The sequence below is a fragment of the Bombina bombina genome, chromosome 6 (genome assembly GCF_027579735.1).
Source record: "Bombina bombina isolate aBomBom1 chromosome 6, aBomBom1.pri, whole genome shotgun sequence".
NCBI classification, from domain to species: Eukaryota; Metazoa; Chordata; class Amphibia; order Anura; family Bombinatoridae; genus Bombina; species Bombina bombina.
This window is the reverse complement of record NC_069504.1, coordinates 754,526,143-754,543,130: the sequence shown is the minus strand read 5'-3', so window position 1 is coordinate 754,543,130 and position 16,988 is coordinate 754,526,143. Positions and strand designations below refer to the sequence as shown.

The following is a 16,988-nucleotide window of genomic DNA, read 5'->3' as shown; positions in this document are numbered from 1 at the left end:
AGTGCCCCTGTTTTTAATAGTATTTTTAAAAACCAGACACTCATTCATGAAACTTTTACATTCACTTTAAAGGGACAGTTTACTCAAAATTTTTCTCCACTTTAATTTGTTCCCAATTATCCATTTTACCTGCTAGAGTGTATTCAATTATTTACAAGTAGCTCTTTTACCTTTATATTGGCATTTGAAATAGTTAATATAGCATGTGGTATCCCCACCTATTCTGAAAGTTTGTGACCGCAGGTCCAAGCTGTAGATAAGCTTTGTAAACACAGCCAGCAGAAGAGATTACACTCCCAGTGGGTGATAGCAGAGATAAGGTAATAAAATGTTGATTTCTTTCATGTAATTAGCAAGAGTCCATGAGCTAGTGACGTATGGGATATACATTCCTACCAGGAGGGGCAAAGTTTCCCAAACCTCAAAATGCCTATAAATACACCCCTCACCACACCCACAATTCAGTTTTACAAACTTTGCCTCCGATGGAGGTGGTGAAGTAAGTTTGTGCTAGATTCTACGTTGATATGCGCTCCGCAGCAAGTTGGAGCCCGGTTTTCCTCTCAGCGTGCAGTGAATGTCAGAGGGATGTGAGGAGAGTATTGCCTATTTGAATGCAGTGATCTCCTTCTACGGGGTCTATTTCATAGGTTCTCTGTTATCGGTCGTAGAGATTCATCTCTTACCTCCCTTTTCAGCTCGACGATATACTCTTATATATACCATTACCTCTGCTGATTCTCGTTTCAGTACTGGTTTGGCTTTCTACAAACATGTAGATGAGTGTCCTGGGGTAAGTAAATCTTATTTTCTGTGACACTCTAAGCTATGGTTGGGCACTTTGTTTATAAAGTTCTAAATATATGTATTCAAACATTTATTTGCCTTGACTCAGAATGTTCAACTTTCCTTATTTTTCAGACAGTCAGTTTCATATTTGGGATAATGCATTTGATTTAATCATTTTTTCTTACCTTCAAAAATTTGACTCTTTTTCCCTGTGGGCTGTTAGGCTCGCGGGGGCTGAAAATGCTTCATTTTATTGCGTCATTCTTGGCGCGGACTTTTTTGGCGCAAAAATTCTTTTCCGTTTACGGCGTCATACGTGTCGCCGGAAGTTGCGTCATTTTTTGACGTTATTTTGCGCCAAAAATGTCGGCGTTTCGGATGTGGCGTCATTTTTGGCGCCAAAAGCATTTAGGCGCCAAATAATGTGGGCGTCTTATTTGGCGCTAAAAAATATGGGCGTCGCTTTTGTCTCCACATTATTTAAGTCTCATTTTTCATTGCTTCTGGTTGCTAGAAGCTTGTTCTTTGGCATTTTTTCCCATTCCTGAAACTGTCATTTAAGGAATTTGATCAATTTTGCTTTATATGTTGTTTTTTCTCTTACATATTGCAAGATGTCTCACGTTGCATCTGAGTCAGAAGATACTACAGGAAAATCGCTGTCTAGTGCTGAATCTACCAAAGCTAAGTGTATCTGCTGTAAACTTTTGGTAGCTATTTCTCCGGCTGTTGTTTGTATTAATTGTCATGACAAACTTGTTAATGCAGATAATATTTCCTTTAGTAAAGTACAATTGTCTGTTGCAGTTCCTTCAACATCTAAGGTGCAGAATGTTCCTGATAATATAAGAGATTTTGTTTCTGAATCCATCAAGAAGGCTATGTCTGTTATTTCTCCTACTAGTAAACGTAAAAATTCTTTTAAAACTTCTCTCCCTACAGATGAATTTTTAAATGAACATCATCATTCTGATTCTGATGACTCTTCTGGTTCAGAGGATTCTGTTTCAGAGATTGATGCTGATAAATCTTCATATTTATTTAAAATGGAATTTATTCGTTCTTTACTTAAAGAAGTACTAATTGCTTTAGAAATAGAGGATTCTGGTCCTCTTGATACTAATTCTAAACGTTTAGATAAGGTATTTAAATCTCCTGTGGTTATTCCAGAAGTTTTTCCTGTTCCTAATGCTATTTCTGCAGTAATTTCCAAAGAATGGGATAAATTGGGTAATTCATTTACTCCTTCTAAACGTTTTAAGCAATTATATCCTGTACCGTCTGACAGGTTAGAATTTTGGGACAAAATCCCTAAAGTTGATGGGGCTATTTCTACACTTGCTAAACGTACTACCATTCCTACGTCAGATGGTACTTCGTTTAAAGATCCTTTAGATAGGAAAATTGAATCCTTTCTAAGAAAAGCTTATCTGTGTTCAGGTAATCTTCTTAGACCTGCTATATCATTGGCTGATGTTGCTGCAGCTTCAACTTTTTGGTTGGAAACTTTAGCGCAACAAGTAACAAATCATGATTCTCATGATATTATTATTCTTCTTCAGCATGCTAATAATTTTATCTGTGATGCCATTTTTGATATTATCAGAGTTGATGTCAGGTTTATGTCTCTAGCTATTTTAGCTAGAAGAGCTTTATGGCTTAAGACTTGGAATGCTGATATGGCTTCTAAATCAACTCTACTTTCCATTTCTTTCCAGGGTAACAAATTATTTGGTTCTCAGTTGGATTCTATTATCTCAACTGTTACTGGTGGGAAAGGAACTTTTTTACCACAGGATAAAAAATCTAAAGGTAAAAACAGGGCTAATAATCGTTTTCGTTCCTTTCGTTTCAACAAAGAACAAAAGCCTGATCCTTCATCCTCAGGAGCAGTTTCAGTTTGGAAACCATCTCCAGTCTGGAATAAATCCAAGCCTGCTAGAAAGGCAAAGCCTGCTTCTAAGTCCACATGAAGGTGCGGCCCTCATTCCAGCTCAGCTGGTAGGGGGCAGGTTACGTTTTTTCAAAGAAATTTGGATCAATTCTGTTCACAATCTTTGGATTCAGAACATTGTTTCAGAAGGGTACAGAATTGGTTTCAAGATGAGACCTCCTGCAAAGAGATTTTTTCTTTCCCGTGTCCCAGTAAATCCAGTGAAAGCTCAAGCATTTCTGAATTGTGTTTCAGATCTAGAGTTGGCTGGAGTAATTATGCCAGTTCCAGTTCCGGAACAGGGGATGGGGTTTTATTCAAATCTCTTCATTGTACCAAAGAAGGAGAATTCCTTCAGACCAGTTCTGGATCTAAAAATATTGAATCGTTATGTAAGGATACCAACGTTCAAGATGGTAACTATAAGGACTATCTTGCCTTTTGTTCAGCAAGGGAATTATATGTCCACAATAGATTTACAGGATGCATATCTGCATATTCCGATTCATCCAGATCATTATCAGTTCCTGAGATTCTCTTTTCTGGACAAGCATTACCAGTTTGTGGCTCTACCGTTTGGCCTAGCTACAGCTCCAAGAATTTTTACAAAGGTTCTCGGTGCCCTTCTGTCTGTAATCAGAGAACAGGGTATTGTGGTATTTCCTTATTTGGACGATATCTTGGTACTTGCTCAGTCTTTACATTTAGCAGAATCTCATACGAATCGACTTGTGTTGTTTCTTCAAGATCATGGTTGGAGGATCAATTTACCAAAAAGTACATTGATTCCTCAGACAAGGGTAACCTTTCTGGGTTTCCAGATAGATTCAGTGTCCATGACTCTGTCTTTAACAGACAAGAGACGTCTAAAATTGATTTCAGCTTGTCGAAACCTTCAGTCACAATCATTCCCTTCGGTAGCCTTATGCATGGAAATTCTAGGTCTTATGACTGCTGCATCGGACGCGATCCCCTTTGCTCGTTTTCACATGCGACCTCTTCAGCTCTGTATGCTGAATCAATGGTGCAAGGATTACACAAAGATATCTCAATTAATATCTTTAAAACCGATTGTTCGACACTCTCTAACGTGGTGGACAGATCACCATCGTTTAATTCAGGGGGCTTCTTTTGTGCTTCCGACCTGGACTGTAATTTCAACAGATGCAAGTCTCACAGGTTGGGGAGCTGTGTGGGGATCTCTGACGGCACAAGGAGTTTGGGAATCTCAGGAGGTGAGATTACCGATCAATATTTTGGAACTCCGTGCAATTTTCAGAGCTCTTCAGTTTTGGCCTCTTCTGAAGAGAGAATCGTTCATTTGTTTTCAGACAGACAATGTCACAACTGTGGCATGCATCAATCATCAAGGAGGGACTCACAGTCCTCTGGCTATGAAAGAAGTATCTCGAATTTTGGTTTGGGCGGAATCCAGCTCCTGTCTAATCTCTGCGGTTCATATCCCAGGTGTAGACAATTGGGAAGCGGATTATCTCAGTCGCCAAACGTTGCATCCGGGCGAATGGTCTCTTCACCCAGAGGTATTTCTTCAGATTGTTCAAAGGTGGGAACTTCCAGAAATAGATCTGATGGCGTCTCATCTAAACAAGAAACTTCCCAGATATCTGTCCAGATCCCGGGATCCTCAGGCGGAGGCAGTGGATGCATTATCACTTCCTTGGAAGTATCATCCTGCCTATATCTTTCCGCCTCTAGTTCTTCTTCCAAGAGTAATCTCCAAGATTCTGAAGGAATGCTCGTTTGTTCTGCTGGTAGCTCCGGCATGGCCTCACAGGTTTTGGTATGCGGATCTTGTCCGGATGGCCTCTTGCCAACCGTGGACTCTTCCGTTAAGACCAGACCTTCTGTCACAAGGTCCTTTTTTCCATCAGTATCTGAAATCCTTAAATTTAAAGGTATGGAGATTGAACGCTTGATTCTTGGTCAAAGAGGTTTCTCTGACTCTGTGATTAATACTATGTTACAGGCTCGTAAATCTGTATCTAGAGAGATATATTATAGAGTCTGGAAGACTTATATTTCTTGGTGTCTTTCTCATCATTTTTCTTGGCATTCTTTTAGAATACCGAGAATTTTACAGTTTCTTCAGGATGGTTTAGATAAGGGTTTGTCTGCAAGTTCCTTGAAAGGACAAATCTCTGCTCTTTCTGTTCTTTTCCACAGAAAGATTGCTATTCTTCCTGATATTCATTGTTTTGTACAAGCTTTGGTTCGTATAAAACCTGTCATTAAGTCTATTTCTCCTCCTTGGAGTTTGAATTTGGTTCTGGGAGCTCTTCAAGCTCCTCCCTTTGAACCTATGCATTCATTGGACATTAAATTACTTTCTTGGAAAGTTTTGTTCCTTTTGGCCATCTCTTCTGCCAGAAGAGTTTCTGAATTATCTGCTCTTTCTTGTGAGTCTCCTTTTCTGATTTTTCATCAGGATAAGGCGGTGTTGCGAACTTCTTTTGAATTTTTACCTAAAGTTGTGAATTCCAACAACATTAGTAGAGAAATTGTGGTTCCTTCATTATGTCCTAATCCTAAGAATTCTAAGGAGAAATCATTGCATTCTTTGGATGTTGTTAGAGCTTTGAAATATTATGTTGAAGCTACTAAATCTTTCCGAAAGACTTCTAGTCTATTTGTTATCTTTTCCGGTTCTAGAAAAGGCCAGAAAGCTTCTGCCATTTCTTTGGCATCTTGGTTAAAATCTTTAATTCATCTTGCCTATGTTGAGTCGGGTAAAACTCCGCCTCAGAGGATTACAGCTCATTCTACCAGGTCAGTTTCTACTTCCTGGGCGTTTAGGAATGAAGCTTCGGTTGATCAGATTTGCAAAGCAGCAACTTGGTCCTCTTTGCATACTTTTACTAAATTCTACCATTTTGATGTATTTTCTTCTTCTGAAGCAGTTTTTGGTAGAAAAGTACTTCAGGCAGCGGTTTCAGTCTGAATCTTCTGCTTATGTTTTTCATTAAACTTTATTTTGGGTGTGGATTATTTTCAGCAGGAATTGGCTGTCTTTATTTTATCCCTCCCTCTCTAGTGACTCTTGTGTGGAAAGATCCACATCTTGGGTAATCATTATCCCATACGTCACTAGCTCATGGACTCTTGCTAATTACATGAAAGAAAACATAATTTATGTAAGAACTTACCTGATAAATTCATTTCTTTCATATTAGCAAGAGTCCATGAGGCCCGCCCTTTTTTTGTGGTGGTTATGATTTTTGTATGAAGCACAATTATTCCAATTCCTTATTTTATATGCTTTCGCACTTTTTTATCACCCCACTTCTTGGCTATTCGTTAAACTGAATTGTGGGTGTGGTGAGGGGTGTATTTATAGGCATTTTGAGGTTTGGGAAACTTTGCCCCTCCTGGTAGGAATGTATATCCCATACGTCACTAGCTCATGGACTCTTGCTAATATGAAAGAAATGAATTTATCAGGTAAGTTCTTACATAAATTATGTTTTTCCATTGTTCTCTCCAAGTACTGGTGATTGTTTTATGGACAGATATAAGATAAAGAAGAATGTATATGTATACAATGTGATACAGTAATAAGATCAGATTATACCTAAAAGCTCAACCCATTTTATTAGGTTGTGGCTTCAAAACACAAAATCAGAGAATTAATATACACAAAAAAACCTTAAAAAGCTAATTTTCATACATTTTTACTCTGCAGTTGGTAAAAAAAAGCAATTGTAAACACAATAAGGGAAAAGCTATTTTACAGTATACTGTCCCTTTAAGCTTCCCTGATTCAACTAGAACATATGCAATCTTAAGCAACTTTCCAGTTTTCTTATGTTATTTTAGTTACTTGGTTCTCTTGATATGTTTTATACATATATGCTCCTTGTCATTGGCTCCCCCAATGTGTTTAGCTAGCTCCCAGTAGTGGATTGCAGCTGCTTCAACAAAGAATAACAAGAGACTGAAACAAATTTGATAATAGAAATAAATTGGAAAGTTATTTAACCCCTTAACGACACATGTCGTACAGGGTACGTCTTACACAAGCTGGTCTTTAAAGACCAGAGACGTACCCTGTACGTCGTTAAGGGTTTCAAGCGACTGGAAGCGATCCTGATCGCTTCCAGCCGCTTTCAAGGTATTGCAGTGATGCCTTAATATTGAGGCATCACTGCAATACCTTTTTAGGCACACCGATGCAGAGAGAGCCACTCTGTGGCCCTCTCTGCATCGGCCAGTGATGGTGCTTGATCGTTGGTGGGTGGGAGCCATTGCAGGGAGGTGGCTGGGTGGCCCATCACTGGGGAACTTCCTTCCGGCTGTTTATTATGCCGGGTGCGCGCGCTGGAGGTGAGGGGCGCGATCGCGATCGCGATCTAACGCAATTGTTATGTGAATTTTTTTGGCTGGAAGATGGTGGTGGGGTGGAGGGGTGATCAAGGAGTGATCTGGGGGTGATCTGGGAGGGGGAGGGTGTAGGGTATGGAGGGGGGCAGCTACACTACAGAAAATGTTAGGTTTTTAAAAAACAAAAAAGTTATTTTGCAAAGTGGGTACTGGCAGACAGCTGCCAGTACCCAAAATGGTTACTAATAGTGGGGGGAGGGTTAGAGAGCTCTTTGGGGGGGATCAGGCAGGTTGGGGGCTAAGGGGGGGATCCTACACAGCAGAATATGATTATTATTTTTTTAAATAATAAAAAAAACAAATTAAAACTTTTATTTTAGTACTGGCAGACTTTCTGCCAGTACTTAAGATGGTGGGGAAAATTGTGGGGTGGGGGAGGGAAGAGAGCTGTTTGGGAGGGATCAGGGGTGGGATGTATCAGGTGGGAGGCTGATTTCTACACTAAAGCTAAAATTAACCCTTAAAGCTCCCTACAAGCTACCTAATTAACCCTGTCACTGCTGGGCATAATACAAGTTTGGTGCGCAGCGGCATTTAGCGGCCTTCTAATTACCAAAAAGCAATGCCAAAGCCACATATGTCTGCTATTTCTGAGCAAAGGGGATCCCAGAGAAGCATTTACAACCATTTGTGCCATAATTGTGCACAAGCTGTTTGTAAATAATTCCAGTGAGAAACCCAAAGTTAGTGAAAAAGTGAACAATTTTTTTTATTTGATCGCATTTGGCGGTGAAATGGTGGCATGAAATATATCAAAATTGGCCTAGATCAATACTTTGGGTTGTCTACTACACTACCCTAAAGCTAAAATTAACCCTACAAGCTCCATACAAGCTACCTAATTAACCCCTTCACTGCTGGGCCTAATACAAATGTGGTGCGCAGCTGCATTTAGCGGCCTTCTTATTACCAAAAAGCAACGCCAAAGCCATATATGTCTGCTATTTCTAAACAAAGGGGATCCCAGAGAAGCATTTACAACCATTTGTGCCATAATTGCACAAGAGTTTTGTAAACAATTTCAGTGAGAAACCTGATATTTGTGAAAAAGTTTGTGAAAAAGTGAACAATTTTATTTATTTGATCGCATTTGGCGGTAAAATGGTGGCATGAAATAGACCAAAATAGGCCTAGATCAATACTTTGGGATGTCTACTAAAAAAAAATATATACATGTCAAGGGATATTCAGGGATTCCAGACAGATATCAGTGTTCCAATATAACTATCGCTTATTTTGAAAAAAAATGGTTTGGAAATAGCAAAGTGCTATTTGTACTTATTGCCCTATAACTTACAAAAAAAGCAAAGAACATGTAAACATTGGGTATTTCTAAACTCAGGACAAAATTTAGAAACTATTTAGCATGAGTGTTTTTTGGTGGTTGTAGATGTGCAACAGATTTTGGGGGTCAAAGTTAGAAAAAGTGTGTTTTTTTCCATTTTTTCATCATATTTTATAATTTTTTTTATGGTAAATTGTAAAATATGATGAAAATAATGGTGTCTTTAGAAAGTCCATTTAATGGCAAGAAAAACGGTATATAATATGTGTGGGTACAGTAAATGAGTAAGAGGGAAATTGCAGCTAAACACAAACACCGCAGAAATGTAAAAATAGCCTTGGTCCTTAAGGGAAAGAAATTGAAAAATGGCCTTGTCCTTAAGGGGTTAAAATCACATGCTCTAAAGGTACCTGAAATCCTTTTTCATATAATGTACTAGAAATCTATTAGATGACTGTTAATTTTCTTTTCCTACTCCACATCCAGAAATTTGTCCGTCTACCAAGAGGACCAACCTTGAGCTTTAAAATAAATGAGGTTAGTATTATAACTATATATCTGTCTTTTACACCCAAATATTACTCTGTATGTGCTTTTCTCATTCATTCATGTCTTGCTTCAACCTTGAATTTCTTCTTTATCTCTACTTTAAGCTGTTTTCATTTTTTTCTTTTCCCCCCACTTTATTAAACACCTTTGTGGGGGGGGGGTGCCTTTCTCACACTCCCTAGCAACCTCGGTTTTCAAAATGCTGCAAATTGCCTAAGATTTGCAGGTTACAGATTTTGCTTTTTGTACTATCTAGGAAGCGCAGAAAAAAATCATATTTTTTTTACACAAAAGCAAGAAGTTTTAAATGTCCTTTTTAAGTCATTTCCATTCAGTCTTTTTAAAATATTCCTTCCTTCCCCTTTGTCCCCTCATCCCTTGCAGTATTCCCTGATGAAGGATGTGATCTCCTCAATCAAGAGACATCGTATGCATGAGCAGCAATTCACCCACCCTCCTTTACTTGTGCTTAATAACTTTGGCACTCAAGGGATGCATGTTAAAGTAATGGCCTCTATGTTCCAGAATATGTTCCCCTCCATTAATGTGCACAAGGTAAGAGTGTTTATAGCCTGTATGATTAGAGAGACAATAGACAAATTTGTTCAAAATCTAGGAGCCAGTCTATAAATTTAGGAGCCTGAAACTTTTGCCCATCTGGATACATATGTAATATGTATACATGTAATTACACAATAAATGTTTGATTTGTATTGCACAACTGCAAGGCCTAGAAAGGATCCAGCCACACCAAGCTAAATTTATGGTGTGGCTGGGAAAGCGGGGAGGAGCACCCATGGGTGTCTTGGTAACTCTAAATCAGGGCTTACTTTTAAGGCACCAGTGGCTCCCTGATACCTGGAGTTTTTGAGCCTTGCACTTGATGGCACATAAATTGAAGTTAAAAGAAAAGACATGGAGATAACTGGTAGAGCAAGAAAATGCCCCATTTTCAGACAGGAATGCTAAATTTGAATGTATTATTGAAACAGCCTATCAATATGGGTGAATATTATTCAGATCGGCAGGATTAGCCAGCTTGATACTGTGCTATATTTAGATGTAAGACATCAGTGAAATGTGTAAAGGGATGTTAAAGTGAGTTCTTGATAAATATTTATTTATTATGAGACAAATGCCCCAATTGGTTGTAGGTTTGCTCATTTGATCCTGCAACTGATTTTTATGCAGCAGCAGTTTAAACCACTGCTTCCTAAACCCTTTTCGCAAACTTAAAGGGACACTGAACACAAATGATTTCTTTTGTGATTCAGATAGAGCAGGCAATTTAAAGCAACTTTCTAATTTACTCCTATTATCACATTTTCTTCATTCTCTTGGTATCTTTATTTGAAATGCAAGAATGTAAGTTTAGATGCCGACCCATTTTTGGTCAACAACCTGGGTTGTTCTTTCTGATTGGTGGATAAATTCATCCACCAATAAAAAAGTGCTGTCCATAGGTCTGAACCAAAAAAAAAAAAGCTTAGATGCCTTCTTTTTCAAATAAAGATAAAGAGAACAAAGAAAAAATGACAATAGCAGTAAATTAGAAACTTGCTTAAAATTTCATGCTCTATCTGAATCACAAAATAATTTTTTTTGGATTCAGCTAGATGAAAAATCACCCTTCACTGATTCAACTGGAGTAATTTAGAAGTTCTCTCATGCAGTTAGTGGCTTTGCATGAATGACATCACAATTTGCAATCTTGGGTGTGCAGGTTCATTACATGTGAACCTTGTCCATCTAATCATTGGTAAATCTGGCTCCATGTATAAATACTGCATTACAAACGCTATGCATACAAAATACATGTTTTACAAGCATTTAAAACTCGCTTTATTAATGCCTTGCAAAACAACTTGAAAACACTAGTGAATATCTCCCTTGATTGTGTCAAAAATAGCTGTAAATGAGTTAGTGTTCTGCTCTAAGCAAGCACTGTATAGTATGGCCACAGATCAATATTTTTGAAGTCTTAAGGGGCTGCATATGCAGCTCTTTAAGACTTCAAATATATTGATCTGTGGCTATACTATACAGTGGTTGCTTAGAGCAGAACGCAAACTCATTTACAGCTACACTAACTCATTACACTATTACATTTATTACAGAACACTAACTCATTTACAGCTATAGTATGGCAATCAAACATCTAATTTATTTTCTAACAATGGTTCAGTGTCTCCTTGACAGATTTAGGTAATCTTGACGGGTATCCTCCATCTGCTATTCTCCCCTCCAGTGCGCTCATTTGAGTCACATTGTCCCCAAAGCACATTTTTTTGCTGTGCCTTTTCCTGGGCCACAAAAATGATGGCGCACATTTTCAGTTCTGCTTTAGCCCTAAGGCAGCAAAAACAAGTGCAGAGGAATGCATATGGCCCATGGGCCCCCTGTTGACCACCCCAGATATATATGTATCTATAGTGTATAGCTGTTTATAATATAGTGTTGGATTCATTTGTTACTTGATACATGTGAAGTGGATGTCATTGATGACATTGTGTTGTCTTTTGAAAATTTCCAATGATGTTTAGCAATGTAAACGCTCTGAGACATCCTCAGCTAAAGTCCTGTTTTGTTGTTGGTTTTTTTTCCCTAGGTAAACTTAAATACCATTAAGAGATGTATCCTCATAAATTATAATGATGACACAAAACAGATTGAATTCAGACACTAGTAAGTTTTATTGGCCTTGTACTAACATCTGCTTCAAACTACTCTAGGAGGGACAGTCTAGTCAAAATTAAACTTTCATAATTAAGATAGCGCATGCAATTTTAAACAACTTTGCAATGTACTTTTATCATCAAATTTGCTTTGTTCTATTTGTATTCTTTGTTGAAAGCTAAACCTTGGTAGCCTCATTCTAATTTCTAAGCCCTTGAATGCCGCCTCTTATCTCAGTGCATTTTGACAGTTTTTTTTTTTACACCTAGATAGCTGTAGTGTGTGCCTTATAGATAACATTGTGCTCACTCCTGTGGAGTTACCTAAGGAGCCAGCACTGGTTGGCTAAAATGCAATGCATGTCAATAGAACTGAAGTAAGAAGGCAGTCTGCAGAGGCTTAGATACAAGATAATCGCAGAGGTAAAAGTATATTAATATAACCGTGTTGATTATGCAAAACTGGGAAATGGTTAATAAAGGGATTATCTATCTTTTTTAAACAATAAAAATTCTGGCGTAGACTGTCCCTTTAAGATATTTCTATCTTGCTTCCTAAAATTGAAAAAAAAAGTTTTTTTGAAACATTTTCAATTGAACTTCCTGCTATTTATTTATAGCCTATTTTAGATAATTATAATTGTGGGATGTTATAGAAATGTATTGCCTATCCCAATTTCTACAGTATCTCTATAGAATTTAGTTAAAGGGAAGTCAACTCCAATTTTTTTATTGTTTAAAAAGATAGATAATCTCCTTAACCTCTGTGTTTACCTTGTATCTAAGCCTCTTTTGACAGCCCCCTGATCACATGACTTTTTATTTCTTATTTATTGACTTGCATTTTAGCTGTTTTGTGCACAACCCACGGGCGTGAGCACAATGTTATCTATATGGCCCACATGAACTAGCAGTCTCCTGTTGTGAAAAGCAAATAAAAAACATGATTAAGATGTCTATAGTAGCTTAGAAACAGGCAGAAATTTTGAGGTTTAAAAGTTATAAAGTAAATTAATATAACAATGTTGGTTGTGCAAAGCTGGGGAATAGTAGTAAAGGCGTTATCCAACTTTTTAAACAATAACAATTTTAGTGTTGACTGTCCCTTTAAGAGAGTGCTTGTGTCTGCATTGGCACATTCTAGCCCACTGGGCAATGCCATATATATCTTGTAGAATCGTTACTTTCTAAGTTAGTTTATATCTAAATACATTTCTATTTTCTTGAAAGAAATCCAGAACTTTGCTCCTCAGCCCTTCAAATGAACAAATATTTTCACTACAGACCTTTTATTAAAAATATTCATCATGGATTGTCCAACCTTTTTAAATAATGCTTTGTAAACCTGCAGCTTTCAATCATGATTGGTTTCTGACTTTTATTATATACTATATGATACATTTAAGGGACGTGAAACCCAAAATGCTTCTTTCATAATTATTATGTTTTACATTTGCAAGAGCACAAACTGCTGCCATTTATTGCTCCAGACAAGTGCATACTACCTACCAAGGTATGCTCTTCTACAAAGTATACCCATGAGAATTAAGCAAATTTGATATCTGAACCATGAAAGACAAATTTTGGGTTTCATTCATATGCTTTAACCATAGTGTGAATGAAATCTAAATAACTTGTTCTAGGATTATTCTAGATGCAAACTCTTTTTAGCTCAGTTGTGCTTTTCATGAATGAGACATGACAATCCCAGATGTACGATTCACTGTTATTTTGGCAATATTTAGAGGGAGATGTTGTCTGGTAATTTGGTGCTGGACTGTCGCTTTGCGTGGAGCCAAGCTGACACCTCAAGAATGTAATCCTCTATGTAAAGCACAACTGGGCTAAAAAAATCTACTCCCAGGTTTGAGTGCTTCTTTCTTTTCCAGTGTTTGTGTATGTGTGTGTATATATGTATGTGTGTGTGTGTGTTTATATACTTAGTGATTGTAAAGTTTTTAAATTTAATGCCCAGTACATAAAATCATTCTTAAAAACAGTAGCACTTTAATTCATTAACATTTTTAAAGACGCTTCACTTGTAAAATAATTACCATTTAGTGATAGTAAACATTGCGCCGTTCCGCCCGCATCTCATACTTTATTTTCTAGATCGATGATGAATCCGGTTTCATCCAATCGTTGCGTGCCCCACGAACTGGACGCCAAATGGGGCACGCACTGATTGGATGAAACCGGATTAATCATCAATCCGCAAAATAAAGAATGAGATGCTGGTGGAGGAACAGCGCAATGTTTACTATAACTAAATTTAAATTATTTTACAAGTGAAGCGTTTCTAACCCCTTAAGGACCAAGGACGTACAGGTTACATCCTACAAAAAAATGTCACTTAATAACCAAGGACGTACCCTGTACGACATCGGGGTTTTCAAGCGCTGGAAGCGATCGTGATAGCTTCCAGCCGCTTTCATGTTATTACAGTAATGCCTTAATATTGAGGCATCCTGCAATAACATTTTTTAGGCATCCGATGCAGAGAGATCCACTCTGTAGCCCTCTCTGCATCGGCGATCATTGGTGGGTGGGAGCCATGGCGGGTGGGCGGCCCATTGCTGGTCAACTTCCTTTCAGGTACCGGTAGTGGGGGGTGGGTGCATGGGAGCAGGCGGGACTGGGACCGCTACACTACAGAAAAGGTATGGAGGGAGAGGGGAGAATTAAAAGTTTGGAAAGGGATCGGGGGCATCTACACTACAGAAAATTGGGGATTTATTTATATATTAAAAAAAAGACTTTTTAACATGCTGGGTACTGGCAGACAGCACCCAAGATGGCAGCAACTAGGTAGTGGGTGGGGCGGTTAGAGAGCTGTTTGGGGGGGGATCAGGGAGGTTGGGGGCTAAGGGGGGATCCAACACTGCAGAATCAATAAAAAAAAAAAGCCTTATTTTAGTACTGGCAGACTTTCTGCCAGTACTTAAGATGGCGGTGACAATTGTGATGTGGGGGGGGGAGAGAGCTGTTTGAGGGGGTCAGGGAGGGATCAGGGGTTGGGATGTGTCCGGTGGGAGGCTGATCTCTACACTAAAGCTAAAATTAACCCTACAAGCTATCTAATTAACCCCTTCACTGCTGGGCATAATACAAGTGTGGTACGCAGTGGCATTTAGCGGCCTTCTAATTACCAAAAAGCAGTACCAAAGCCATATATGTCTGTTTCTAAACAAATGGGTTCCCAGAGAAGCATTTACAACCATTTGTGCCATGATTGCACAAGCTGTTTGTAAATAATTTCAGTGATAAACCTAAAGTTAGTGAAAAAGTTAATGATTTTTTTTATTTGCTCGTGTTTGGCGGTGAAATGGTGGCATGAAATATACCAAAATGGGCCTAGATCAATACTTTGGGTTGTCTACTAATTCAGGGATTACTGACAGATATCAGTGTTACTATGTAACTATCGCTAATTTTTGGGGGAAATGGTGCTACTTGTACTTATTGCCCTATAACTTGCAAAAAAAGCAAAGAACATGTAAACGTGTATTTCTAAACTTGGGACAAAATTTAGAAACTATTTAGCATGGAACTTTTTTGGTGGTTGTAGATGTGTAACAGATCTTGGGGGTCAAAGTTAGAAAAAAACTGTTTTTTTCCCATTTTTTTTCATCATTTTATAAAAAAAATTATAGTAAATTATAAGATATGATGAAAATAATGGTATCTTTAGAAGTCCATTTAATGGCGAGAAAAACTGTATATAATATGTGTGGGTACAGTAAATGAGTAAGAGGAAAATTGAAGCTAAACACAAACACAGCAGAAATGTAAAAATAGCCCTGATCCCAAGCGGTCAGAAAATTGAAAAGTGCTGTGGTCACTAATGGGTTAAAAAAAATTAATGAATTAAAGTGCTACTGTTTTTAAGAATAATTTTATATACTGGGCATTAAATTGAAAAACTTTACAATCACTAAGCATGATTGAAAGCATGACTGTATAGATGTGTATGATCAGAACTCACTGTATACATTTTCTAGGCCACTTATTTTATGTATGTGTTTTTTTTATACAGTAGTCTAAAAGTAGTTCCAGTTGGGATGAGCAAGGGAATGAAGAAACTTCTTCAGGAAAAATTCCCCAACATGAGTCGTTGGGAGGACATCAGTGAACTGCTGGTCAGGTGAGTGGCTATATAACACAATTGCATGTTATGTGGGTGGTCGTTTGTAGTGGTGTCTAACACGAGCTTTGAGAGTCACATCAGACAAGATGTAAAGGAACACAAGTCGGTCACTACATTTAGTACAGTTAAAAAAAATGTACTTTAACAGTGAACTTGTGTTTCTTTATGTTTCCATTTTATTTAAATTAATACCTGTTGGGGAAAAAAGAGCAATTCTTTGATTCAAACCAGCCAAAGCAGATGTTTTTGTAAACATGCGCACACACAGGGCATTGTGCAAGTACTGTTTGCATACATTTACACACGCAATTTTTTTCTGCTGTGTGTGTCATTATTTAGCCAAGTATCTTGCTGTCAATGCTGGTGATGTTGGTGTAGATATCAAATGGAATGCTTATTCACCTGGTTTACTCCCTGTTGGCTGTGGAAGCAGTTACAAAGAGAGGCAGTGCAGGTTTAAGGAAAAATAAATAAATTTCAAGTTAAACTAAAAATATTCATGTAAATTACAAACTGTTTTGTTCCATGTTGAATATTTGCTTTGTATGTTATTTTATACCTTCAAATCCATTTAAATATTGTCTTTCTTTTTGAATATGTGAGTTATCCTGTTTATCTTGGACTTGTACCAACACCTTCTTAAAATGATCTACTACAAGGTTGTGCTTATAGTACTTATACCAGTGCATTGTCAAACCATCAGGCTTGTCTTGCAGAGGCGCCAACCTCTCAGAGAGTGAGGGTGAGCAGGATGGCGACCATAACATCACAGAATTACCACAGGCATATTCAGGTAGAGGGAATATGAAGGCTCAGCAAAGTGCAGTACGTCTCACAGAGGTAAATATCTGCTTACAATGATACAAGGTTGTTTTATAAATTAATGTACATAGAGCTGCTTCTTCCTGTGACCTACGTGTGTGTGTGTGTGTATTTAACTATTGTGTGTGTATGTGTGTGTGTATATATGTGTGAATATATATATATATATATATATATATATAATCTCCAAAAAAATAATTAGAACTGCACTCTCTGGATTTTACATAAGAACTTAGAGACACTCAAGTCAAAATACACTTTCTTTCTAATGACACAATGAGTCCACGGATCATCTAATTACTATTGAGAATATCACTCCTGCCCAGCAGGAGGCGGCAAAGAGCACCACAGCAAAGCTGTTAAATATCACCTCCCTTCCCTCCAACCCCA

General features: G+C 37.9%; 1 protein-coding gene across 1 annotated transcript in view; it reads left to right on the top strand.

Annotated features, from left to right (window-relative positions):
* The window catches only part of PPAN (peter pan homolog), an 86,800-nt gene that overhangs the window by 21,338 nt on the left and 48,474 nt on the right, over positions 1 to 16,988 (top strand). The window contains exons 4-8 of the mRNA XM_053718027.1: positions 8,892 to 8,942; positions 9,339 to 9,509; positions 11,563 to 11,639; positions 15,666 to 15,773; positions 16,493 to 16,616. Of these exons, the coding sequence (XP_053574002.1) occupies positions 8,892 to 8,942; positions 9,339 to 9,509; positions 11,563 to 11,639; positions 15,666 to 15,773; positions 16,493 to 16,616 (531 nt within the window). The remainder of the gene's footprint in view (positions 1 to 8,891; positions 8,943 to 9,338; positions 9,510 to 11,562; positions 11,640 to 15,665; positions 15,774 to 16,492; positions 16,617 to 16,988) is intronic.